The sequence below is a fragment of the Passer domesticus genome, chromosome 7, assembly GCF_036417665.1.
Source record: "Passer domesticus isolate bPasDom1 chromosome 7, bPasDom1.hap1, whole genome shotgun sequence".
Taxonomy (NCBI): domain Eukaryota; kingdom Metazoa; phylum Chordata; class Aves; order Passeriformes; family Passeridae; genus Passer; species Passer domesticus.
Window position 1 is genome coordinate 2,496,075 of NC_087480.1, and position 25,795 is coordinate 2,521,869.

General features: G+C 40.4%; 1 protein-coding gene across 3 annotated transcripts in view; it reads right to left on the reverse strand.

The window, feature by feature from the left end:
• The window catches only part of PCDH11X (protocadherin 11 X-linked), a 416,794-nt gene that overhangs the window by 216,660 nt on the left and 174,339 nt on the right, over positions 1-25,795 (reverse strand). For all 3 annotated transcript variants that reach the window (XM_064426477.1, XM_064426476.1, XM_064426478.1), the window contains one exon: positions 7,927-7,998. In XM_064426477.1, the coding sequence (XP_064282547.1) occupies positions 7,927-7,998 (72 nt within the window). The remainder of the gene's footprint in view (positions 1-7,926; positions 7,999-25,795) is intronic.

The window sequence follows — 25,795 nt, forward strand, 5'->3', positions numbered from 1 at the left end:
CAAAATAGCCATTACCTTACAGGCACTGGGGCACCAAGTTGGATAAAGCATATCTGCTTTATATGCAACAATTTTCAGCCAAAAATTAATCAGACCATAAAATATCCTTCAAGAAAAATAACTGATTTTGCAGATGAGGAGTTGCCTCAGAGGGTGAGCAACCTGGCAACCCAGAGCCACCATCTCCACTACAGACACAAAACAATAATCATATAACTTAATGGACTGGTGAAATCCCACATTTCAGTTAACTAAATGCATGGAAAATCTCTTTTCAACACTGAAGATGTGTGAGAGAGAGTTTGGGTGTGCATTGGGAGCTTTAATGGCATTTATGAATAATTTGTCCCTTGACACTGGGTTTCAGCCTCCATCCTTTGTGAACAACAGTGAAATATTCAGTGCTACAGAATCACAACTGCAGTGAACCTCTACAGGTGAAGAGCTCACAGTGCACTTTGTGCCTCCTTCTGCCATTCTCTGGGACAAGACTTCATGGCCCTGTTTGCTGTCCAGAACAAACATTTGTGTCACTAATTCATCAGGAATTAAGATATAATGTTCTTATGTTGGAAAAGTTCACACTTAAAAAAATGCCAACCAACCAAACCACCAGGTTTGGTTACAAGTTTCCTAAAAACAGTGTGGGAAAGAAAAGATCAGGAGATCAACTCAGAGTTAAAACCCCAAAACTTCCATAAGTTTTCCCTCAAAGACTCTCCATGCAAAGATCTGCACGGAAGCCTATACCATTTTTAAGATTTAGAGCACAACGGAGAGATTTCATTATGTTCATGCTTTCCAAGGGCTTTTCAAGCTGCTCTTCTCCCTCCCAGATGCATAAATCCCTGCTCTGGTGGAGCAGTGAAGAGGATGGATCTGTTCCTGAGCACAGCTCCTGCCTCCCCTCGCAGCTGAGTGCCAGTGACAGCCAGGTGGACACTGGAAAGGGACACCTCAATCAATCACAGCTCCTTTGTGCTTCCAATTTGAAGATTTATGCACGTTGAGCACGGCTCACAGCAAGTTACAGTCCAATGGCATTTAATGGTTTTGACACTTGGAGCTTCCTCCCAAATAACAGGGATGTCTCTGCTCCCTCGCCAAAAGGGGTGAAGGAAAAGGAAAAGCCATTCTGGGCATCCCCATGGATAACTGAGCACCTCACAGATCTCATCTGCATCTTCTGAAAGCAGGCTGTGTGATTTACTCAGACACTGGCAGGGCTTTGTGCATCTCCAAAGATGAAGGAGTAGCTGTCTACCTGCCCTTTTTGGACCATGTGTCACTGCTGAGTGCCCATCTCCTCCAACTCGGTGTGAAAAGAGGAGGATAAATGCCCTGGCTGCTGTGAGCAGCACAGCTCCTCCCTGCAGCCCCAGCCCGAGGCACGCTGACAGCTTTTTGGGGTTCCCTGTTTGCATTGGGGTTACCCTGTTTGCACTGGGCTGGGGCCCAGGTGATGCTCTGCAGCCGAGCTCCCTGCTCCTCCTACCAATCCTTTCCTCTTTGCACCTCTGTTTGAGTCTGTAACAGCAACACTGACATGTCAGAAGCAAGAGGAAGGAAAAGACTTAACAGTGTGAGCCAAAGGAATTAGGCAGACAACATTGCTGTCACGGCAGACAAAAAGGGAAAGATATTCTACAAGGCAAATGGCTCAGAAACCATTTAAATGTTTCAAGGAGGACCTGAAGCCTTTGCTGTAGGCTAATTTCCCCTTGAGCAGTTTGGATGTTTGGGCTGTGGGAGCACAGGGAGCAGTGTGACAGGGCTGAGCACGGAGAGCCAGCCCCAGAGCCCTGCTGGACTGAGCTGCATGGAAACTCTCTGGGGAGGACTCCCTGCTTTTAATTAACTCATGAGGGAACTCTATATTGGCTCAGATTGAGAGGTTTTTTATCATGGAATCACGAGCCAGCCTGGAAAACAGACAGCTAAACTTAAATGGAATGGGAATTATATTCTGCTTTTGTAATAGTCTCCCCTGCTGAAATCAATAGCAAATTCAGTGCTCACAGCTCTGAGAGCCTGCTTCTTTTTGTCCTTATTTTCTCTGAGTCACTGTTCAGCTACACAGAGACTAACCTCCACTGCCATGCGCTATGGCTAAACAGGATCTTGAAAAAATCTTTTATATATACTAAAGTCTGTCTGAAATTCTGCTAGGTTAATACAGAGTTCTTCCTGTTGGCCAGGTAACCTCAGCAACCCTGCTCCATTGTAGAGTAAGTCTTGATTTAATTAGAATTAAGATTTTATTTGCAAACATCTTGTAATTACCTTTTTTATTTTACAGTTGAATACTCCCCGTGGCCTACTACAGGCTGATATACTGGTTTATATGTGGCAAGTTGGTGGTGTTCTATTCCACATTAACTGGAACCAGGGGAAACTATCAATAGACAAGAGATTGTTAATGCCCCTTTCCACTCCATAAACTGCCTTTTCAGAGTCACCTTCCAGAACTGTGCCCTGATTTCTGGATACATTATTTGTTCATGATGTCAGGGATAATTAGTGTGTTTTCTTTTCTCTTCAGTTTCTCAATAAAATGTTATTTTGTTCCTGCAGATACTCAAATCACACCAAGACAACTGTCTGCTTCCACTTGGCTTCAAGCTTGGGAGGCCTCAATTCAAAAAGATCAAGTATCAGGTTTTAAGACTGGAGTGCTCAAAACCAGCAGAAATTTATGTAGAAAATTCTAATTTCATTTAGAATCTCCACATCTTCTACTCTGATCTGGTCTCTTATTACTGTTTTGTTGTTTTTTGGGTTTTTTTTTAATTTTACCAAGTTTTGTTTGGTTTTTGGGTTTTTTTTTGTGTTAGCACTCAGGATTGCGATTGAAGCTCCATTACATAAGAAATATATTCAAGGAATATTTGAATTTACTAAGGCACCAAATAAAATGGGAATATTTTTGAGCACACAGATTCTAAATACTGAATATAATCTGGGTGTGAATAGACTGTATAAATCTGTTTAGGTGGCTGGTTTCTATTGAAGACACCAAACCAGGAAAAAAGCTTTGTTTTCATTCTGACTTTGACTGGTTTTGAGTCCTAAAGGCTCAAGCTGTGACCTAAGCAAACAGAGCACACCAGGACTCCATGAACAATAATTCAATACCCATGAATTGTTGGAACAAAATATGCACAGAATTCTTATTAATTGCTTCTTTTCAAATATTTAACCATGGTTGCTAATATTTATTCTTAATTTAAAACACTCATTTTATAATTAAAAAAACAAACAACCTATTTTAATTTTGAATATTTTTAAAGCCAACATCAAACCACAGGCCATATTGCAATATATCTCACTTGTCAATAAAATGAGTGCCTAAATAAGTACCCTCAAGCATATTTTTCAGAAGCAGAGTAGCAAATGTGGTTGGATTATATTTGTTATTGGCAGTTTTTTGCCTGTGAGCAGGAGCTGAGGGGAACAAGGTGAATTGCCAGCTCTCCTAATAAGACATCTCTGTCAGAGGGTGCTTGGAGACTTTTCTGTCCAGAAATGCTCAGGGGAAAGCCTGGCTGTAGATCAGGGCTCAAAACCAATGAGAAGAACAAGAAGTGCTGCACATGGCTGTGCCTGCATTGCTGGGCATTTGGGTGAACCAGAATTACAGGACTTGATTTACTTTACAAAAACTGATTAGTAAAACCCCCTGTGGATTTCTTAACTATACTGTGGAGGGATATAAGATTAGTGTAGCAATTCCCATCATCAAACGTATTTACTGCTAAAATATTGGATTAGTGATGTTGTATCCACTGTTCTAAGATTATAAAGTGATTCTTTAAAATGAAGCAAAAAAACCCAACCCCTACACTCTATCATTTGTAATTAGATTTGAGTGAGTGGCTTTGCCTTTCCAGAAAAAGCAATTCTGCTAAAAAAAAAAATAAACAAAAATGGACTGTGCTCTGCACACAAAGAGAAAATAAAACTAGAGATTTAGAAGAATCTTCTTTTTGAGACACAAAGGGCTGTATTTGGCTGGATCTTGTTGCCCCTGCTTGTGATGCCCAGTGCTGTGGAGTGCCCCACCTTTACAGCAGGTGGTAATAAAGCCTTGTTGGTGTGAAATATGGTTTATTTGAACACACATCATTTATTTGAAATCATCATCATCCTCAGACACTCACCCCTCCCAGAGAACTCTGAGGGTCATCATTGTCTCAGGTTCCACTGGCAGTGAACAGTGAAGGAGGAAGAGCATGAGGACGGGATAAATTAACATGTTCATTAAAGTAATTATGCTACATTTGGGCCAGGAAGATTAATGCAGCTCTATCCTGACTTTTTAGTCATTATCTTCAGTGACTAAAAGCACTTGGAGTTCTTACAATTAATAAACAAATAAAAAGCTGCAGCACTATCATTACCTGCTTGCATTTTACCCCCCTAGGAACCACTTGTATGAAGTATTTCAGAGAGACACAGAATAGGCAGTCATGTAGGAGTCACCAAAAAGAAATTAAATCAGAAATATTCTGCAACTGAAGAGTGGGAGTTTTGTTGTACCTGTCATGCTGGCAAACCTCACTATTTGCCACTACTGCAGTTTAAACTTAAGCATTGTTTCTTTTCAATATGAAAATCCCTGTTGTCTCTTTCTAGATTCATCTTCCCAGTAATGACAGAATCCTAGAGGTTTTAGGGTTGGAGAAGACACGGTGATCCCATCATCTCCCTGGGCTGCCTAATTCCAGTGCTTTCAGTGAAGAAGTTTTTCTTTCTTGCCATCTCATCTAAACCTTGGCAAACCTTTGGGCATTTCCTCTCATCCTTTCAGTTGTTTTCTGAGAACAATCCCACCTTGCCAAAGTCTGGAAGAAACAATTTGTTTCTGATTCAGAGCCACAGTGACCAATATTATTTCATGTCACTGCCATACAAAATTCAGCACCAGCAACCTCAGAAATTTAAACAATCACAGATTACTTTGATTGTAAATTGTCCTGTTTATAATGGACTGAAAATTTAGAGGCTATAAATACATAATCTTAACTGCAGTAGCTCTGAACAGCCTTGACAGGGTTTATCAGCTAAATGTTTAATCAGGCAAAGCAGCAAAAAACACAACCACAGGAATACATGGTATTTAGCATTTAAATAAAGCTTGTAAACCAATGACAAGTCTATTTGGGCAACTACTCCCACACATGTTCCTTATCTGCAAAGGTCTTGTCCCAAATTTATCGGAACCAGTCTCTCGTACTTTATTTTCCAGGCAGTAACATCAGTTTCCATTCACTGACTTCACAGAAAAAAAGATGCAGAAAACTACAAGTTAAAAGGCATGGCCATGAAAAAAGAATTCCCACAATGTCAATGTCATACTGCTCTGTGAACTTAATCAACCACAGCCAAAACCCCTAAAAAGCACAACTGTAAAACCAAGAACAAAAACCCTGCCATACAGAAGGAGAAATGAGCCTGACAAAGCACTACAGCTCTTTTCTTGTCTAATTGCAGAGCTATTTCAAAATTCCCAGCAAAACCTGGCTGCTTCCAAGATCCAACCTTGAGCAAATAAGGCAAGTGGGAGCCATGGCAGCACAAATCCCAAATCCTTGTTTCCCCAGCCTGTAACCTCTGGGTGAAATTGCCCTGCTGCTAATGGGTACCAGCTTCTCCCCTGCTGCTGGCAGGGGCCAGATGTGGTTCTTTCTGCCTCACTGCCCTTTGGCCCTGCACACAAACCCTGCTCTGGGCTGCTCCATGCTCTCCCTGCTGGCAGAACTCACCCCACTAAAGCACACTAAATGATTTTTTATATTTATTATTAAGTAGACACAAGTAGAGAGCCTCTCCCTTGTGTGTGGTTTCGGGGACTCAAAAAAAACTCTCATGGAAGTAACACCTTTTTGTACAGAGGACTTGGCTTTGCTCGTGGTTCATTCCAGCAGCTTTTAAATACATTTCACCTCCTTTTAGAGTTGGGAACCATTTGCTTTATGAGCACCATTTGGATCATTTGCCTGTTGCTCATAAAATAGACAAAGCTTTTATCCATGCCATGAATTTTTACTCACTTTATACAAAATACCTAAGGAGGGATTTGCAGTGGCCAGAATTACATCCATGAAAGAATTATCAACTAATTTAATTTTCTGCTACAATAATGGTTCCAGCAGTTTTTGATTTTGTTGATTACATTTCTTCTCTCCAAGAAATAAAAAAGCATATTATTGTTAGCTTCTTTTTATGTATTTGCTCTAGAAAACAGACTATTTTTTAAAGTAAAAAATAAATAGGAATGACAAAAATATTTTATGAATTTTAAACTTTGTGGTTATTAAAGCTGTGGCAAATGCAGATTCCAATAGCAATCTAACAACATGGTGATGGTCTGTTGTTGTTCCAGCAAGAACAAGGATTCCCATCAACACTGGGACAGTGCAGCAGAATATTTCCTTGGCAGGACTGCTGGCAAAAATTCACACAAACCACCAAGAAAAAGTGGCTGCAAAATTCACCTCTGTCACCCACGTTCATGCACCAGTGCCCCACTAAATGACAATCACAGGATCAAGCTGCTTCAACAGCTCCTCTCTCAACTCAGGAGCCAAAATCCTCTCAAAGAACCCAAACCCAGCCCCAGCTCGGAGCTCCTGGAGAGGAAATGCTGTAGGGGAGGAACAGGAGGAGCCCATCAATGCTCCACCAGCTGCCCAGGGACTGCTGGAACCAGACACCTCCCTGCAGGCTGCTCCTGCACACGAAGGGTTAACTTCTGCTGGTAGCTGAGGAGCACAGCAAGCCCTGGAAGGACTGCACATAAACATTATTGACTGCAGACTCAGATCGATGGGGCTTAACTGCTGTGATTAGCAGCTGCCTGCATGGAGGGTTTGGGAGGTTTGGCCATGCCGGGGCTGGGAGCAGCACTCGCTGCTCTGGATCTTTTATTGGGAAAAGGGGAAATCCTGAGACTTGGAGAGCAGCAGCTCAGGGACTGCCCTACAGCACAAGGCTTGCAGATTTACTGATGGATATCTCCTCTCTGCATGCACAAACAAACAGCTCCTGTCTGGGACTGCAGGGAAGGGTTTCCCAGCTGAGTTTCTATATTTTAGCCAGCTGTATAGACTGGCCCGTGGAAGCCTGCCCAGCCAGCATTGCACCTGCTAAAGGGAAATGCACTCAGGCATGAACAGAGCTGTGAGGGCTTTTTCATTTCTGCTTCTCAATTCCTACACTGTATTTGCCACAAGCTTTGGGAGTAGAGGCCTCTAGAACAAGCCTAACTTCCAGGATTTCACATTTCACTGCTTCTTTCATTCCCTCACATCACCTTTGACGCCACATACTACATGTGCAACGCGCTGATACACAGGGAATAAACAGCAAAAATGTCTCTGAAATCCTCCACATAAAACATTTAGAATAAGCAATTTTTTCAAGTAATTACAAAGACCGAAGTATTCAAACCCATTCTGTGTTAAGAAAGATTACATATTAATATCCACGTTTCTTTATTGCTTTTTGCATGATTAATTATTGCTTCATTCTTGGTTAAGTCCTCATGAAGCAAAAGGTTAATGTCTCAAACTTTTCTCCCAAAACAACAAACATTCACCAATTCATTTCTACACCAGATGCTCACAGTTTATTGACACACCAATAAAACCATCAAAGTAGTTTTGTTTTGTCAAGTTCTGCAAAAATTTTTTAAGCACAAGTTAAAGGCAAGATAATGCTGGCATTTCTCCCTTAAAAAAAAAACTTAACTCAAAGGGGACCACCAGTCTGAGCAGCCAAAAACCAAAACAAATCATTTTGACATGCAACAGAATAACCACAGAGCAACTTGTTGCAACAACTTTTTTGCAGATTATTTCCACAAATACTTACAGAAACCACCACCACAGAAAAGAAGTGATCAAAAGAGTTGTTCCAGCCTACCTGTGGCTGAGTCCAGGGCTCCAAGGTGGTTTCTTTCAAAGGAGTTTGTGGCCTTCCCACTTCTTTTGTGTGCTTTTGGGAAAGAAAAAAGATGTGTCAGTGATATGTTCAGTCAACATTCAGCATTAATTTCTCTTGAGGGAATAAAACAGTCAGGTACAAATTCCATACAATAATGTATCAATGCATCACTGCACATATTTGGAGTAGGCTGTAACTTTTGTTTTTTTCACTCAGCTAAGTACAGAGTTGCTGTATCTTTCAAGGTGTGGGGATACACAACTTCATCTGTGCATACAGATAAAAAATTCAGCCAAAATTATGAAATTATTTGTCAACAGAGTAAGGTTCAGCAGCAGAAATTCAGAGGGATCTCAACTCTGCTTTTTCTGCTGTTTCCTGCCCAGGTTGTGTTATGCTCACTGTAACTTCAATAGATAAATCAGAAAAGGAATTTATGGGAAACATTTTTAAAGGCTGATTTTTTTGGATGTGAAGCCATGTTTTCAGATGAGAGCCCTTGTCTTTCCTTAATCTCCACAGCTGGAGCCAGGAGACAGAACAGAAAAAGGTTTTCTGTCTCCTGGACTTCCCACTACTTGGAATGTTTTAAGAACAACCACCCCAAATCAAAGTCCATCTAATCAAACAGATTAAAGTGGTCTTCAAAAGCTCTGATCCTTCACACTTTCTTCTTTTACAATACCAAAACATCCTGCAATTATTTATTAACATCTAATTACTCTACTGCAATAATAAATGCACAAGATTTTGGTCACTGGGACTGAGCACTGAACAGGATTTTGACACCTTTTCATTTGCTCCATATGTGCTTCCAGTGAGGGAACTTTACACACTGCTATAAAGGATACAAGTCCCATATTGCTCCCTAAATTTTTGTTCTTTCATAAAACAGAAACAATGGCATTCACAAGACCAAAAAAAAAAAAAAAAAAAAGATCTTCTGCTGAAATACTTTTAAGTAGCACCAGGATTTTCCTCCTCCGGAAATACATCTCTAATGTGCTACCCTTTGGCCATATCTAATGCAAATATCACATTGTCCAGGCCCCACACCAGAGTGCTCTAAATGCCCATGGAGACTGCAGAGATTGATAAAGAAAAGGAGAGAGATGCCATTTTGTTTGTCTTTTACAACAAACTGTGGCTGTTTAAAAGGAAGCATTGTTTTTTAAATACAGAATTTGTGGGCAACTTCAGTTTGCATGGAGCATTCACAGGGCTTCTTTCTAAAAAACACCTTATTAAATGGCAATTGTGTTTTGGCAGGTTAGATTGCCTGTAATAATAGATTACAGGCAATAATTTTTACCATTTTTTGTTATTTTATATTTTGGGGTAGCAATGGAATATGATTCATTGTTGAAATAGAACAATAAGTGCATTTCAAATGTAAAAAGAAATAACCACAGATTTAGTGAATGCTGAAAAGAGTTAAAATGAATGCATCTAGAAAGGGAAGGTTGTGTTTTTCATGTGTTCAAAAGCAAATGTAGTCTACCTTATAATCTTGCTTTAATCATCAGCCATCAAAGGGACCCAAACACACAATGAAAATTATTAAACGTATCAATTGTAATGCTAAAGATACCATAATAATTCCACATGGGCCAGCCTGCCAGGAACTGATGTTAAAAATCACATTATTTCTTGAGAAATAGTTCTTGGCATTTCGCACCAGTTTTTTATACAACATTTGTCCACTCAGAGGGCAAAGAGAAAAATGAATAAACAAGTGTATGATTATGCAAGGAAAACAGATGCAAAAGTACATTTAGGTGAAACAGCACTTGAAATGTTTGGGTAACACTGGAAGCCACGTTCTCAATCTTAGATGTGGCTTAAAGAAAACTCAAGAACTTAATGCTGAATTTTACTTAGACTGACCCCATTTACTTCCTAAAGTTCCCCCTGCCCTGCACCTAAAGAGACTCTCTCACCCCACTCTGAAGATAAAATATCAGGAAATAGGGACAGCACACAGAAAGAGTGAAAATAGTGCAGATTCCAGGAAAGTGCTGCTCAGGCAGCAGGCTGCTCCAGGAGGGAAGGAGGACAAAACCAAGCAGCAGCTCCTTTACCCCTGCAGGCTTTCCTCACACAGAAACACCTTGGTGGCTCTCACTCCAATTTTCCAGTTCTGTTTCACAGCCATGGAGAACCCAGGAGGAGATTTGTGTGATCACTCTGCACGTGGACAAACACATCCCACAGGGGCTGTGAGCCCACAGGGACAGCTGGCACCCACCTGTGCCTGCAGCTGGGACAGGAGACAAATCCTCTGCAGCTCCAGCCCAGCAGCTGCCCCTCTCCAGGTGTGGTACCTGCTCTGAACTACCTGGAGTGCAGAGCTCCTTACTCACCCTGGCTCAGATACACACACCCTGCTGGTGGATCACACTTTGCCACAAGTTCACTTTCCTCTGTTATAAAAGAGCATGTGGTAATGCGAGAAAATCCTCACAGGAGCTTCTTTCTCCCAGAACAGATAAGCTCTTACTAAAAGTGGGAAGTTTTTGGAAGCCTTTATCCCCTTGTTTTGCTTGGAGCATCTTCCTGCAGCCTTCTGCAGCTTGCCCAGTTCCCCTGAAGAAACAACAGACCATGCCCACAGTCTTTTATGTTCCCTCCACTTCCCCAATTCAACATTTATGTTCCACATGGGGAAGAGAGCTGTGCTGTGATGAGATCAAAGATGGAATTGGATTGGATCAAAGATGGAAGATTCCAGCCTGGACACGTTGTTGTGGTTCCAGCAGTGCCATTAGAGCTCCCCCAGCCCTGCACACACACTGATTACAGTTTCTCTAGCAGGCAAGCCTGCCTGGTGGATGAATGAGGTTCTTTCCATGTTGGAAGAGCCACCTGTACCCCTGCAGGAACCAGCTGCTCTTCCACCAGCACAGGGGTACCTGGACAACTGCTCCTGCTGCTCCCTCTGATCCAGTTCCTCCTGAGAGCTCTGCTGCAGCTCAGGGAGACACGTTCTGCTCTAAATCATCACCTGGCACCGTGTCTCTGCTGTGGTACAGGCACTGAGCAAGGCAAAACCAGACAGGGAACCACATAAAACCTTGGTGGCTTTAAAGGTTTCCTTCATCTCTGAATTATTTCCTTTTGTCTGTTAGGAAATGCAAAAAATTCCAGCTGCTTCCCAGGCCTGTCTATCTACATTAGGTCAAATTTTCAGGTATTTTCAATAGGAACAAAGTTTTGGTTTGCTATGCCATCAGTCTGACCCATCACCTGACCACCTAGAAATTGCCCTGATCAGTGGTGCCAGCAATCAATAAAGTCCAGCATAATAACCAGGTCATAAAAAGACTGTGTACGAAATATTTTGCTGATATTTGGAAATTTTTGTCTGGTTGTAACAGCAAAAGAAAGCTTTAATATTTAATCAAAGCAGTTATTAAGTTTTTTTAAGGGGAAAATGAAATTCATCATAAATATTTCCTGTTGTTTATTAGAAGCAATAAGTTAACAAACATATAATTACTTATGACAACTTGACAGGCAATATCCAGGCTCCCAAAAGCTCCCAGAGAAAATGAACTGTAAAACAGAATTTAAAGGTTATGAAAGTGTTCTAAGTCAGATATGATGTTTGCCTTTAATGGAATTATGGATCTGGGTGTTTCAGAGTGGTCCTCACTCTGAAACATGCGGGGAGATCTTTGGTGCATCTGAGAACTCAAACTGATTAGGTTTTATTCTAATACTAAATACTGGACTGGGTCAGCTGGATAGATGTTACCTCCATTCCATTCTCTTTCTCTAGAAACAAGTTTTTGCTTTTCTTCAAGGCTAATCTTGACTTGGAGTTAAAAAGGAAAAATAAAAATTTACAACACGACAACTCTGGTTTACCTACTCTGATTTCTGGAAAAGCCCTAGAATTATCTAGGCAGATAGTACCCCCAGTAATTCTAGTGGTTATTGATTACTGTGAGTAGCAAAAGCAGACTGAAATTCCAAGATAATACCATGCATTTTTCTCTGGTGCCTTAGGAAACTGCTATGGCAGCATTAAAACTGTCTGACTCCAAGTGTCCTACTCCTGCACTTTACAGCAAAGGAAAAAAAAAAACCAAAAAACAACCCAAAACAAAACTGGTGCGAAACAATCTTTCAAGCTGAAAACTTCTATGACTTGAAGTGAAGTTTGGGAAACAAACAGCAAAAGACATTTGCTAAGCTGCATATCAGCTATGCTACATTATCATAGTATAGTTGGGATTGCAAAGGTTTATATGTTTGGGGCAACTTCTGTCTGCCAAGATCTACATTTTTAGACATGAAGTGCACTCTCCACTATTTTTCTGTCACACATTTTAGTCAGAAAATCTGGTATACTGATTTTACTGTCCAGGCAGAATGTCCTTGCACTGAGGCAGAGGTGTCCTGTAAGCTGAGGAGGAGATTATCTCTATTACCAATGCCTCCCCCTTGCCTCTAAGTTGATTTCAGGTAATTGGATTCCTGCAGTCCTCTCCTTCAGCCTCCCGAGATCCTCCACAAGAAAGGTGAACAGAAGGGTTCATTTTAGTGACAGGAGTAGAAGTTTATGAAAAAGATTGGTAAAATAAAATATTTATTCTAAGTTTCTAAGGTTCGTATATTTCTGTATAAAGAAAGCCACAGGGCAGCTGAAATGAAGATGTCCTTAAGGATTCCTATAGGAAGGTTTCTGCTTTGTGTTCAAGAAACAAGGTTTGCCAGAGGACAGAAATACAAATAAATATACAGATGAGGGTCCCTTTGTGGAGAGATCAGTGAGGAACCCATGAGTCTGGAGCCCTGAAATGTAACTTAGGAGCTTTCCAGAATAAACAGCAACTTGGAATCACCACTGACAGCTTCCACTCTGTTTTGTTTTGCTGTACCAGCTACAGCTCCTTGTCTGGAAGTACCAAAATGCCCTGTGACGTGGCTCTGCATCCTCCCAGCAATTCCTTGGGCTCAAAAGCCACAATTTCACCCAGCAAGTCTCCAGTGGTGCTGCCAACAGGCAGCTTTTACCTCGCCAGTCCCTCTTGAGAGATGCAATAAATCCCCCAGAGCACATCCAGCATTAGGAGATGATTTCCAGGAGTGCAGCACACCCACGGCTGTTCTGCTGCTCCTGCAGGGAAATCAGCCCTTGGCTCACTTATTTCCCTCTTTTGTTCCAACACATCTCTGGGGAAAGCTGGTGCAGGGCAGGGGGATGGGGGATAAAGGCAGGGTGTGGGGTGCAGCACACCAGGAATGCTCAGAGGTTTAACAAAGCCTGACATGAGATTTGCCAGATGGTTCTGTACCGGATTGTAAAACTTTAAACTAATCTTCATTTAAGAGTTTTAAGGGCTGTATCCCTCTTATAAAGCCTCTTGCTCTTTTGCCTGGTTGATTCTGGTAAATTATAGATCAGACTTTAGAAAACTGCTTCCATGAGCAGCGGCTCCTTAAATCTCAGCTAAACTGAGCAAGAAGATTACATGTTATTATGATGTAGCACAGCAGGATTTCTGTACAGCAAACATAATGATGTAGAGAAGGATAAAACTATCATTCTGCACAAGGAGGTCATCCACAGAAGAACAATGCTGTCTATACAGCAGCCAAATCCATCCCTGCGTGGTGAATCTTCACTGGGAAAATGTTTTTTTCTTAATAGTTCTGTAAAGAAACCCAACCATAAGCAAAAAAACCTGAATCTGCACTTCAGGATTCAACCATCAAGCACTGTACCACAAAGGAGATGTCATTAGGGAGAAATTATTCTAAATACCACTAGAAAAAAAGTATCTATTTCAAGGGCAATTTTAGGGTAAATGCATCTTGTTGGTTTTATGCAAGGAGAAGGGATTGCCTGTGAATCCCAAGGGATATGTCAGATAGTGTATTTAGCATTAAAAATTAAAATGCTCACTAATCTTACAAGCACATATATATACTTTTAATTGTAAATCAAATCCAGTTCACATGGAAAAGCAGGAAGCAGAGTCACTACACTGGTGTAGAAATTCTTTCCACCTGATATTTGTATTTGCCATCATACTCAGTATATTCCCCACTAAAATTCCAATAGAGAGAATTGCAGATTTCAGACACCACATGATGGCAAAGATGAAGTGGGAAGAACAGAGAATAAACCCAGGTGTTCAGTAACCAGCAGTAGCAAAACTGCCAAAAAAAAAAAAAATCAAGAGACTGAGACCACCAAGTCTGCAAGCTGATACAGGAATTTGGTACTAAAATTGTGGCTTATCAATTTTTTTGAACAGGCAATGCAAATGCTTAAATCTATTCAGCTCCAAGGCAGCATCCTATTGAAATTGCTCTTATTTTCTTTTCCTCTACACAATTCTGGTTGCAGTGTAGTAATGTCAAATGACCTTCTCTCTGTTTTTCTTTTTCTTTTTTAATTGAAACATTGGTTTATGCACATGAAAGCTTTTGTCTTATAAGGAAACAGGTGAGATAATCTGGTCTTTTCAGAATGTCATGCACAGGAATTATACAGATTTATCCTAAAGTTTCCTGTAAGAATGGAAGCATTTTGAAATGCCTAAGAAAAATGCCTGTGAGAATATATTGGTGAAGACTGTTGCACAACTGATTTTATTACACTTAAATTACAATCAGACACTGTGTTATCCTTCTGTTTTATCTTGCACATCCTTGCTTATAACCTTAAGCAAATTTCCCAGATTTCAAACACGATAAAGAAATTCCTAATCAATGCACAGTTAAATACTTTCTGATAAGAACAAAGGATTTACCAGAAATTCAGATAATCCTAAAGGAGAAAAAAAAAACCATCTTCCAAGTCCACAAACACTGAGCTTTTTTAGTTCATATATGTAAAAACCATAGTGGTAATAGCTGATAAAATATGCTTACACTATATGCTCTGACTTGAAAGTATTTACATATATAAAACTAATGTGACATTAGTTGCTAAGGTCTTCTTACTTCAAGTGAAAGGGGGGGAAAGAACGTAATATCACACAGCTTGTTTTACTTGCCTGAGATCTACTTAGCTTTTAAAGAGTGAATGTAAATGTACACAAATCCGTTTTGTGACTCTGATATAAACCATTGTGTTAAAAATGTAGTACACAGTAGCAAAACTACGAAATTTTATATTCCTGTATATTTCCTCCAGAGTAGTTAAAATTCACATTTCTTGTTATATCCTGTCATAAACATAGTTTCTCTTTCTGGAGGTTATTCAGGAAAAACGGTGGAGCCCCTGCCTGGATCCACCTTGTCCAAATGTGGGTTTTTTTAGGGCTTGTCATCTTCTTTCTCTATGGCATGACTAAGTTATACTTTACAGAAATCCAGCTTCTTATAAAGACCATTTGCAATTTAAATTGCTCTTTCTCTCTGAACATTAAGTCTGAATTGGATAAAGTTGTTAAAAGCTAAGGCTTCCTGTTTTTTTTTTTTTACTAATCAAGCAAACCAAAATTACATTATCAGAGTCAGCCAGGAGTAGCAAGGACCTGGTTGCTGGAGAAAGGCCTGAAAGGGAATCTCACACACTGATTACAGCCAGGGGAGAATGGCTGACCAACCTCTACTCTTTCAGCTTTGAAGTGTGGCAGAACTAAGGAAAATGTGCCACCTTAAATTAGATTTTTCCAGAAAGTTGATAAATAGGCTTACTCATAAAGAGCAGCAAGACTAATCTGCAATTCTCCTGACATTAGACAACATGATCTATAGAAGCCTTGTTGGATCATCAGTTCTTTTCATTTGATGTCATCCTATTTATATTCCTTATCCCCAGCTGTGACTATTCGTCTTATAAAGTATGTTTGATTTTTCTAGTACATATTGTAGCTCTGAGTATACAAAGTAAAATAAAAAGTCAGACTGTTCTTCAGGTGGCAGGAGTGTGTCCAGAACAGGCACTCCAACCATAAATAATCCCTCAAGAGATAAAGAAATATGTTGGGAAATGCTCTTATTGTTCCTTATCATGACTTTGAGTAAATTATTCAGCCTCTATCCTAAGCTATGGCACAGAATTCAGAGTGGATGCAAAGAATGTGACTTGTAAAGGAGGGAGGAGCAGGGGGAGGCAGGTGGGAATCCCCAAGGGCCAGGGGGGTAAGAGTGGCTGCAGCTGCCCCAAGACACATCTGTGCAAGGAGGATCCATCGCCTACTTAAGCCAAGAATGTCTGTGGGCTGGAGCAGCATAGCTTGGAAAAAAAATTTATAGGTCTTTTTATACTTCACATGTGGTCAGGATACAGCCCAAAATTCCCATATTTTTCTAGTAAAATCCATAAAAATTTGTACTGCACCAGCAAGAACCTGGTGCCTGTCAGCCTCACTGCTGCTTCTTCCCTTCCCTTGGGCTCCTCTGCACATCAGCCTCCCATCAAGAAGAGCAATACAAATATTCCCTTGTTCTTAATGGGAAAGTGCCATCACAGATGCCCACAAAGCCCTATCACATTTCCCCCAACACTCCTGTTATGCCAAACCCATCCTCACTCTTTGTTAGAGATCCCTTCTGAAGTTACAGGAACAATTCTACCTCGATGTCACAGGTTTTGCTGTAGTTTGCTGTCAAGGGAATAGTCATTCTGTTTCAAGAAGAATCATAAATTTATAACCATTGTTTTTTTCAGCTAAACATAACAAATAATAACATTACAAAATTATTTCTCTGGCTGACCTATATAATGTGTCTGCTGTGCTGCCTTTCTGGAAGCAAATTCATTGGAGGCTGCACCAAATAAAGAGATTTTGGAAACCCTGACAGACTGAGGCCAAGGTCCACCAGTGCCACAATTTCCCTGGCTCGTGAGTGCCTCCCTAAGTGTGGCAGATTTGTGTCCTTGGGGCACAGAGGCAGGACAGGAGTGCAAATCAGGCAGGCTCAGCAGCATTCCCAGCTTGAGACTCTGTTCTTTGGGGGGTTTCTACGCCCACCCAGGGACATTCAGGGCAGCTCCTATAACACAGATGTGTTATTATATTCCAGATATCATTACAAAGCTCCTTGGCCCAGATATTGGGTTGGCTTTAAATGTTAAATATTAAATTTTGATGTTGAATATTTAATACAAGAAGTACCTCTGTTTCCTCTGTGATCTGGTCCCTGCTCTGACCAGAGCTCTGCTCAGAGCAGGGTCAGGCAGCAGAGGCAGAGGTCACCTGCTCCTTGTGGTGGCCAGCACTGAGTGTCCCCCACAGCAGATGAAGCCTTACAATGAACTTACAAAACCAAAGATCACCCTAAATCCCCTCTTGTTTATTCTGCAGAAAATAATGCATCTTAACAGATTAAGGAAAACAATGTCAATATTGTCACTGTTTTTACACAGAGCTCTTATACACATTAAGGAAAATGGCATTTTGTTTATTAGGGGCAATTGCTTCCATTCTTCCAGATGACAAATTCCAGGAATAATTTGAGCTTTTAGAAATAGTTAATGAGATAAAAATCATTAAAACATCATTCTGATGCAACATGAAGGGTTTGCATATTTCACATGAGAGATCTGAAAATAAACATTTGGAGCATTTAAGAGCAAAAACCATGGAATGTGGCCATCACTGGAGTTTTGAACTCTTTACACTGAATTCTTACTTAGATTAAGCACACATTGAGTGCAATAACATATGGCAGTAAAATCAGACATAGTAAACACTTTTGTTAAGTTAATACTTTTACAAAAGTGTGTAACTCTGTCCAGATGCAACAGACTGGCAATAATTTCACTTATAAAGGTTGCTTGTGTTATCTTCTCTAATACCTATGATGGATCATTCTGTCATCTCTAGATTACTGCACTAAATCTACTCGTGTAAATTCTTCAGGAATTCTTCTTAAGGAACATGAAACTCTTCCACAATTTACACGGCAATGACCCTTAAACCCTATCAGATTATGCTCTGGTTTTTTATTATTCCAGTTTCTACATCTCATGAATTACTCACTGAACTGACAGATCTGAACTTGCAATCAAGTGACTTTTCTAGCAACAATACTGGTTCGAGGATCAATGAAGGAAAAAAACAACAAACCAGCAAACAAAAAAACAAACCAAAACCCCAAAGCATCAAACCCCACAAAATAACCCAAAATAACCTGGGTCTGTACTCCTTATTTTTACAGACTATTTCATCTTTTAAATTCAAGTACAGCTTTGTGTTTTGTGTGAATTGCAACAATCGCCAATAGAAATCAACCAAAACATATTAAAACAACCTAAGTAAGAATTTGTCCCACAATTCTTTAAAGATTGTCATCATTTCGGCTACAATGTAAATAAAGATAAAGCACCTTTATTACAAGGATGTACAGATGTTATGATATATCTCTACATATATTAAAGCCTCAGCATTCAAAGGTAAAAATAATATTTTTCCTTTCTTTACTCTTGCAGGCTTATCTCAAAGGGAGCAGTTGGGAAGAAAGAGGAGGCCGTGTAACACGTGTTGACTGAACCAAATGGAATTTTCCAGGCAGTGCAGACAGGCTGGCTGTGCTCTCTGGAGCTGAGAGCTGCTCAGTATGAGTGAAGTGGAACTCCAAATCCCAACATCATGAACTTTTCATGTCCTTCACAGTGCCCACGTCCAGCTCTGATCCAGCAGTGGCACAAACAACCCTCAGCAAGATTCCCTTCGCCAGCCCAAGGAACCTGTGCTGACAACAGCCTACAACTGACAGCACACTTTGTTTCTTGGGCAAACAAAGAGTTGGGATAAAAAGCAAAATGAGAAGAAGGAAAGTGTCACTGCTGCTCAGTCAGTGGGTGCTCAGAGACACTGCTGATTAACGTGTTAACTGAGGAGCCCAAAAAGACAAACCTTTTGAATCAGGGAATGAAAAGACATTTGTTCTCCTTTGTAGACAAACACTGATTATACCAGGGAAATTTAACCACTGCAAACATAAAAATCACAGCTAAAATAATTAATAAAAGTGGTAAATGACATGACAAAGGAAATGACATGAAAGAGCTCCCTCAAAACCACCTGTTTATGACACACAGCAAAACGAGCACATGTCACGCAACTGATGTGAGACAAAAGATCAACAGCAGTGGAGGAAGACTTCTGGAAAGCTGGAGATCAAATAAAATGCAAAACCATTTTCTGTGTTAAATATGTATGATAAACATCGACTGGAAGACAACAGACCTAATCCTGCCTTGTCCTGAATCCTGAGAGAAATTTTACATAACCTTGCATCTCTCTTTAAGGAAATCTACATATTCTTAAGGAAATATTTTATATCGGTGAATTTTTACTTTCTTTTTAAACAATCTTAGCAAGGCCCAAAGCAGTAAATAAAAGATAGAAAAGTTTCATGCTATATTTCTATTCCTAGCACTCAATGAACCACATTACAAATTCCATTGTCTCTCTCCTTGTACCCAACTCATCACACAGAGAATACAGATTAATCTTTCCTAGACAAAATACCAACAATACAGAATTTATGTTTCAACTTCCATTCATATTATGTCTATAAATATATGACATTATATAAATATAATATCACAATATAAAAAACACAAACTAAACTACTGTAGAAGTATTTTTTCTACTTCTCTATTTGCACATTTTTCCTACATTTACCTCTTACTTTAAAGAAATTATCTGCTGTAGAGATTTCATTGATATTCGCTTTAGAGAATCCAGTTGATTTCAGCAAAAATTAGTATGGAAGAATCTTACCATAAAAGATTAAAATGGCTCTAAAGGAAATTACACTGCTCAAAGTAAAGCCTTAAATAGTTATCTCCTTACAAAAGTTTAGTATGATATCTCTACCAGAAATCAGACCACCCTTAACATAGGATAACATTTCTCTCCCAGAAACACATTTGAATTTGATTTTTTCCCTCTCTCTTACTGAGTCCTTTGGACGCTATCTCTAGTTTATAAAACCTCTTCAAGCAATTTTCTGCCAACAATTGGCTTCTTTAATTTACCTCTACCATAAATTCCCAACCACAAGAGTAGATTCCTTGCTGCTTTAGATCTGCATTTAATTCTACATCCCTTCCTTTCATTTCACAAATGCCCACCTTTATCTACATCATTTTACTTTGGGGCATCATTTAACTTAGTCCTCTGTAGCCAGAAGTCCTCTCAGACCCTCCCACAAACTTCTGGCTTCAGTAAATTGATTTCCTGTCTCCTCTAACTATCCTCCACAGCAAATCAATCCTTTGACTCTTGCAACTTTTCTGAAGCCTCACCTCTTGCCTGCAAGAGGAAAGCTGTAATCACCCTTTATTTGCATTTCTTCGTGGCAATGAAGAAAGATTGATTTAGGATTAAGCATTTGCCATCACAGCTGGGTTCAGACAGAGCCAATTGACCCCTCAGCCCTCCCAGTCTCGCTGCCATCACTTCCCATCAGAGCTGGAACACTGAGACTCTGCTGCCACCTGCCAAGAAGCTCCTCAAACCCTCTCACACAGACCAACACCCACCACCTCTCTGAGGAAATGCCTTTCCTCTGCGGAAATGCTTTTCCACTTTGTAAAACTTCTATTTGCTCCATTTGCCTCACTATTAGAGTACAACTGAAAAAAAAAATCATTTAAAAAAACCCACCTAGGACTTGATCTCAGCTGACTAATGACCAGAATCAGTCATGCAAAAACACAGCTAAAAAGCTCTATTTTTTAAGAGAGTAGCTTCTGTAACTCAACTATCCAGACCATAATTAAGACTGAGCTGCTCAGACTTCTTGGAGCAAGTGCATAACTCTATATGAGATGGTTTTGTATTCTGGAGAGATCACCTCATCATCAGGTAAGTCAGAAAGACAGGAAGATGATGGAGACAGATAGGGTAAACACATCTCTCCTACAGAAATATCAGAATAAATGGTGTTGTTCATCTTAGAAGAAAATGAAAATCAGAGGAACAGTTTACTGACACCCAGTTGCATTTGTAAGTCCAGTAAGTTGTACAGTGACTGCTCACAAAGTTCTCGTTGAAGAAGTGCGGGGATTAAATTAAATTATGTTGTTTTTTTCAGGATTAATCTTGTTCACTGTTGGTTGGAGTGCTGAGCACATCAGGGATTTCACAACATGGCATTAAAGAGCAACAATATTCAGAGCTATAATAATTAAGACAAAATAGACATGATCTCCAGAGAGAAGAGCAGAACCTTATTTTCCAGCACCTTTAAGCTATTCAGGGCTGTGGGAGTGAGATCTTTATAAGTGATAATTCCACCCTATGGCACTTCCAACACATTTCTCATAAACAACTCACATTTGCCCGTGTTACTTCTCGTGTACTTTACAGTTTTAGCAACGCAGCGTTCCTTGTTTGTGCAGATTTGCATTCGTCCACACTCCCTGGATGGGAGCTGGCAGAGCCTGGCTCCTCTCCAGGGCCAAGCAGCCCTGAGCAGCACCAGGGCTCCCGTGACAAGGGAGCTGTGCCAAGCTGTCACTGTGCTCCAGTGCCTGAATTTCACAAACTCTGAGGGCATGGCTCTCTGGGTGTGGGCAGGGCACAGCACAGCACCCCGTGGGTCTCATCACAGCCCACGCTGGGCTTGGGCCACAGCACCAGCAAAACCTGAGGAGTCACTGAATCATTCAGCAGTTGTTATTCCAGCGAGTTACACAGTGTGGAAAACTGTTTCAGCAATAATAAAGTAGTTAAAGGAGGGAACCACTAGGCAGGAGCAGGAGATGTGTTGTCCTGTACTGGCAGAGTGTGTGATGCTCAGCTTTCAACTCTACATGTTAAATAAATAGAATTAGTTTGACTGTCAGAGAAATCAACTACAAGTTTCATGAGAGAAAGCTCTAAGTTGCAAGAGTTTTAACATGAAGTAAAAAAAAAAAAAAAAGTATTTCAGAGAACTTAAAGACAAAATTAAATGTGCCGGGGTGCTAAGGTCAGCTCCCTAATGCACAGCACACATTCACTAGTGCAAAATGCTTTTACAGTTTCCTGAGGCTCAATGTGCTCTTTGCTGCTTTTATATGTCAACAGGTTCATCCTACTGTGCCCTCAGCATTTGGAAATCACCCCCTTCATTATCAGCCAGAGCTGTGTGAATAAACCCAGAGCAGTTAACCACACACACCCCGTCCCTGGCACAGCACACAGACCTGAGTCTGAAATGTGAATTCCTCAGATTGGCACAGAGGGCAAGCTTGGCACAGAGATCATCTCGCTGAGACAAAAAAAACCTCTGCTGACCTTGCCTTGTGATCCCAGTGTTAAAAGTCACTGCCAGGATCTCCATCAGAATCATTAACTGCTCCATAACTCAGAGCAAACAGGCTGCAGCTAAAGACTCCAGCTAAAGACTCAACCCTGGAGCGTGTCCTGCTGGCTGCCCTCCACACAGATCCAGGGAAAACCACAATTCAGGGATTTATAACCTACCAGCAGTGCCCCAGTCCCTGCTGCTGGGGAGAAATCCAAGCTGACCACATGTTTTCAGGGTTTTTTCCAAAGCGGAATTCTCCCCTCTTTCCTACAATGCAGGACTTTGTGAGAGAACAGACTCAGCTCTAGGTCATGGTCATTATCCTCATTTCCAGATGTGGTGTGAGAGAACAGACTCAGCTCTAGGTCACAGTCATTATCCCCATTTCCACATGAGGAATCTCCAGCACAGCAGATCCATGGCTGCATCCATTCCTCCCTGTCCCACCCTGCTTCCCCAGGCTGGAGCTCTGCTGCCATGCACAGCTCACACATGCACTCACTGACCTGTTCAGCTTTCCCTGACGTAAATGTGACTACTCAGTTGCAATCACCAGCCCATGAAAAAAGAGTCATGTGTGAGGAAACTATCTTCTGAAATCTGATTTTTAAATCCTTTTTATCAAAGCTGTATAAGGAAGGCTTTCTTTGTGAGATTCATACCAAGTTAAAACAATGCTATAAAATCCCACACCTGTAAGTATCCTTTTTTTTTCCTCAGAAACCCAGGAATACATGCCCATTTGTATGGAACTTGCACTGTGGTATTTGGCAGCATGACAACCACATTTTATACAAGTTGTCACCAGGAGACTTGTTCTGGCCAGAATAAATTTGCTCACCACAAATGGGTACGTGCAGGATTGTCCCACCAGCAGGAAATGGTTTTGTCTATACTCAGTGACAGCTGTGGCCACAAAGTAAGGGTACTTCCAACTTCACTGAAATTCTCTGAAATTCCCTAGCCTGCTGTTCTGTTTGTGTTGGAATGAACCCAAACCTCTCAGCCCAGATCTACTTTCCCAAGGAGCTCTCAAAGCTCATCTTTTGTGCTCAATATCTTTATGAAACACAAAACACCCAGAGATGTCTGTGCTGCTGTTTATTTATATTATGTCAGCTGGTACTGGGTGCCAGCACACCACAAAATATTAATAATTTTTAAAAGACTATGGTTTATTTTTTCCCCTACAGGTTATCATACAGCCTGCATATCAATTTATGAGTAATTCATCAATAGTTGTAGTTTTAGTGTATTAATAAAACCACTAATTATTAACATCTATCCCTCTTTTGTACTCTATAATTTTATATATTTACAAATATATATGTGTAACAGCTTAGGTAATAAAGATTATAGTATCTCAAAGTTAATAAGCAAATAAGAAAAGTAAAGGAATATACTAAAGTACTTAATGGTACAAACCCAATTTCACTTATTTCAATTAGGCAACTATTGCAAATTTCAACATCTCAAAGTGTATAGCTCCAAAAGTTTTTGGGAGTTTGTTTATTGGATATTTTTTGGGTATTTTTTTTTAAATTAAGCAGCCTTCTCCAATCTCTCAAAAATTTTAAATGCCATAGGTACAGCATAATTGCAGAATTACAAAGATGCTTTATGACTGACATGACACTAATAGTCCTTGTGGGTGTATCTTTATTTTAAGAAAGAATGAAAACTTTGTCTTATGGTTCTTGTCAGAGATTGCTTGTTGTGGGCTCCTTATTTTTAAAAAAACACATTCCAGTACTTCTCCCACAGCTTCTCTTTCCCTTCTTGAAGCTGAAGAAGTTGTTCAGCACTCCAGATAAAGGACAGCAAGTAGGCCTTCTATTGAACTCCAATGATTAAATTACTAAACTAAACCTTCTTGCAGTGAGAGCTGAAGTTCAGATGTTTATTTCATTTCTCTCACTCTCCCATCCTTTTAGTTATCTATTACCAGCCAATCTGGATTACCACCATCAATAAAAATTGGTTTGTGCCATTAGGCAGGGGTCAGCATCTTGACGAGACTCTGCATCTAATTGTATGGATTTGCAATTACAGCTGTGTAAAACACTTAACATCCACATGTTAGAGCTATAACTTAGAGCCTGTACTGAAATAATTACCCTGGTGAGTGCCTCTGCACGCCGTGTTCCCTGGAGACAGGCAGAGAGGGATCCACTCAATTACTGCCTGACACGTGAGGGGACATGCCAGCCCAAATTAATGCCTGGGGATAAAGCAGGGTCTCACTCACAGCTCCTCACCCTTCCTTCCCACAAGGGATCCACCCAGGAATTCCCTCCCTGGGGCTCCTCTCACCCTCATGCCTCCCTACAGCCCCTTTCAGGGCAGAAGATGCAGTGCCAGATTTCACCTCCCTTGTGCCACAACCAAACCTCTGCAGAGAATTCACAGCACAGCTGATCACAAAACAACCATCTCCTGGGTTCTCAGACCAAGTAACCAGGGAGAAGCTTCCAAACCCCTCCCAGTAAGAGCAACACTGTGCAATTACAGAGCTAATACAATATTTTTGCTCTGAGGTCTTTCAAGAATGCCTGGAAACCCTCAGAAAACACTTCTGGTGCCTGCCAGAAAAAATGGCTCGGGTAAACACATTTTAAAAGCTAAAAGATCTGGATTTCTCTTTTGTCTGGAAAGTTTTGTCTTTTGTCCTCTCTTTCCCCTCCTCTGCTGATGCCTCCAAATACTTCAGAGACTCAGATCTGTGCAAGCCAGACTAGTTGTGGTTTCTTTACAGGTCTGCTTTTATGTGAAGTAGTTTGGGTTTTTTTTACATGCTTTAGCCCCTGAGGTAATTCATCCTTATAGACCAAATAGTGCCCACCTCCATTTTCAACACAAAATGCTTTGTTTGGAAAAATTGCAGAAAGCTCAAATTAGGACAGTATACACCCATGTGCATCACCATCTTAATTTAAGTAGGCTGTTAAGTAGAGGAAGGCAGCAATCTTTTCACTTCATTTCTCCCAACAGATGCTAATAAGAGAAATATATGAGCATTTTAAACTTGAGAGGTCAACAGGTTCTCTAAAGGCAAAGTAGAGATATTTCTATTACTGCTTTTATTCAAGTATCACTGAGGGAAAAGGCAAGTGCTACCTCACACGTGAGATATCCATCACATTATGCCTGTTACTACAGGCATCAGCCCCACTCTGAGCTTTGTTATTTCTTCAAGGAAAAGGAAAATCTCTCAGCAAGTTCTGTGCAGGGTATTTCATTTGAGCTTTGCTTACATATACACCATCCTCAACTGGCTGCTCAGCCAGAGTGAAAGATGGCATCTCAAATATTAACTCTCCAATCCTAGACCAGATAACTTCTGTTTATCTACCTACTGATTTATGTTTTTGATCTGGCTTGGATTGTTTTTTGCTGTTGGTTTGTTTTGGTTTTTAGGACTAAATATGCTCGACAATATGTTATAGCTCTTCCAAATGCAACTAAGTAATTAATTCTTCAAAGCACAAAGACTACAGAAATATCAATAAATCAAATAATTCTCACCCTACATAAGCATTATTATTCTGTGTGTGTTTTTATCTTTGGTTCGGGAAAAAAAAAAATCAAAATAAAGTGATTTTTTCAAAGTGGAAGGATGAGAAATCCATAG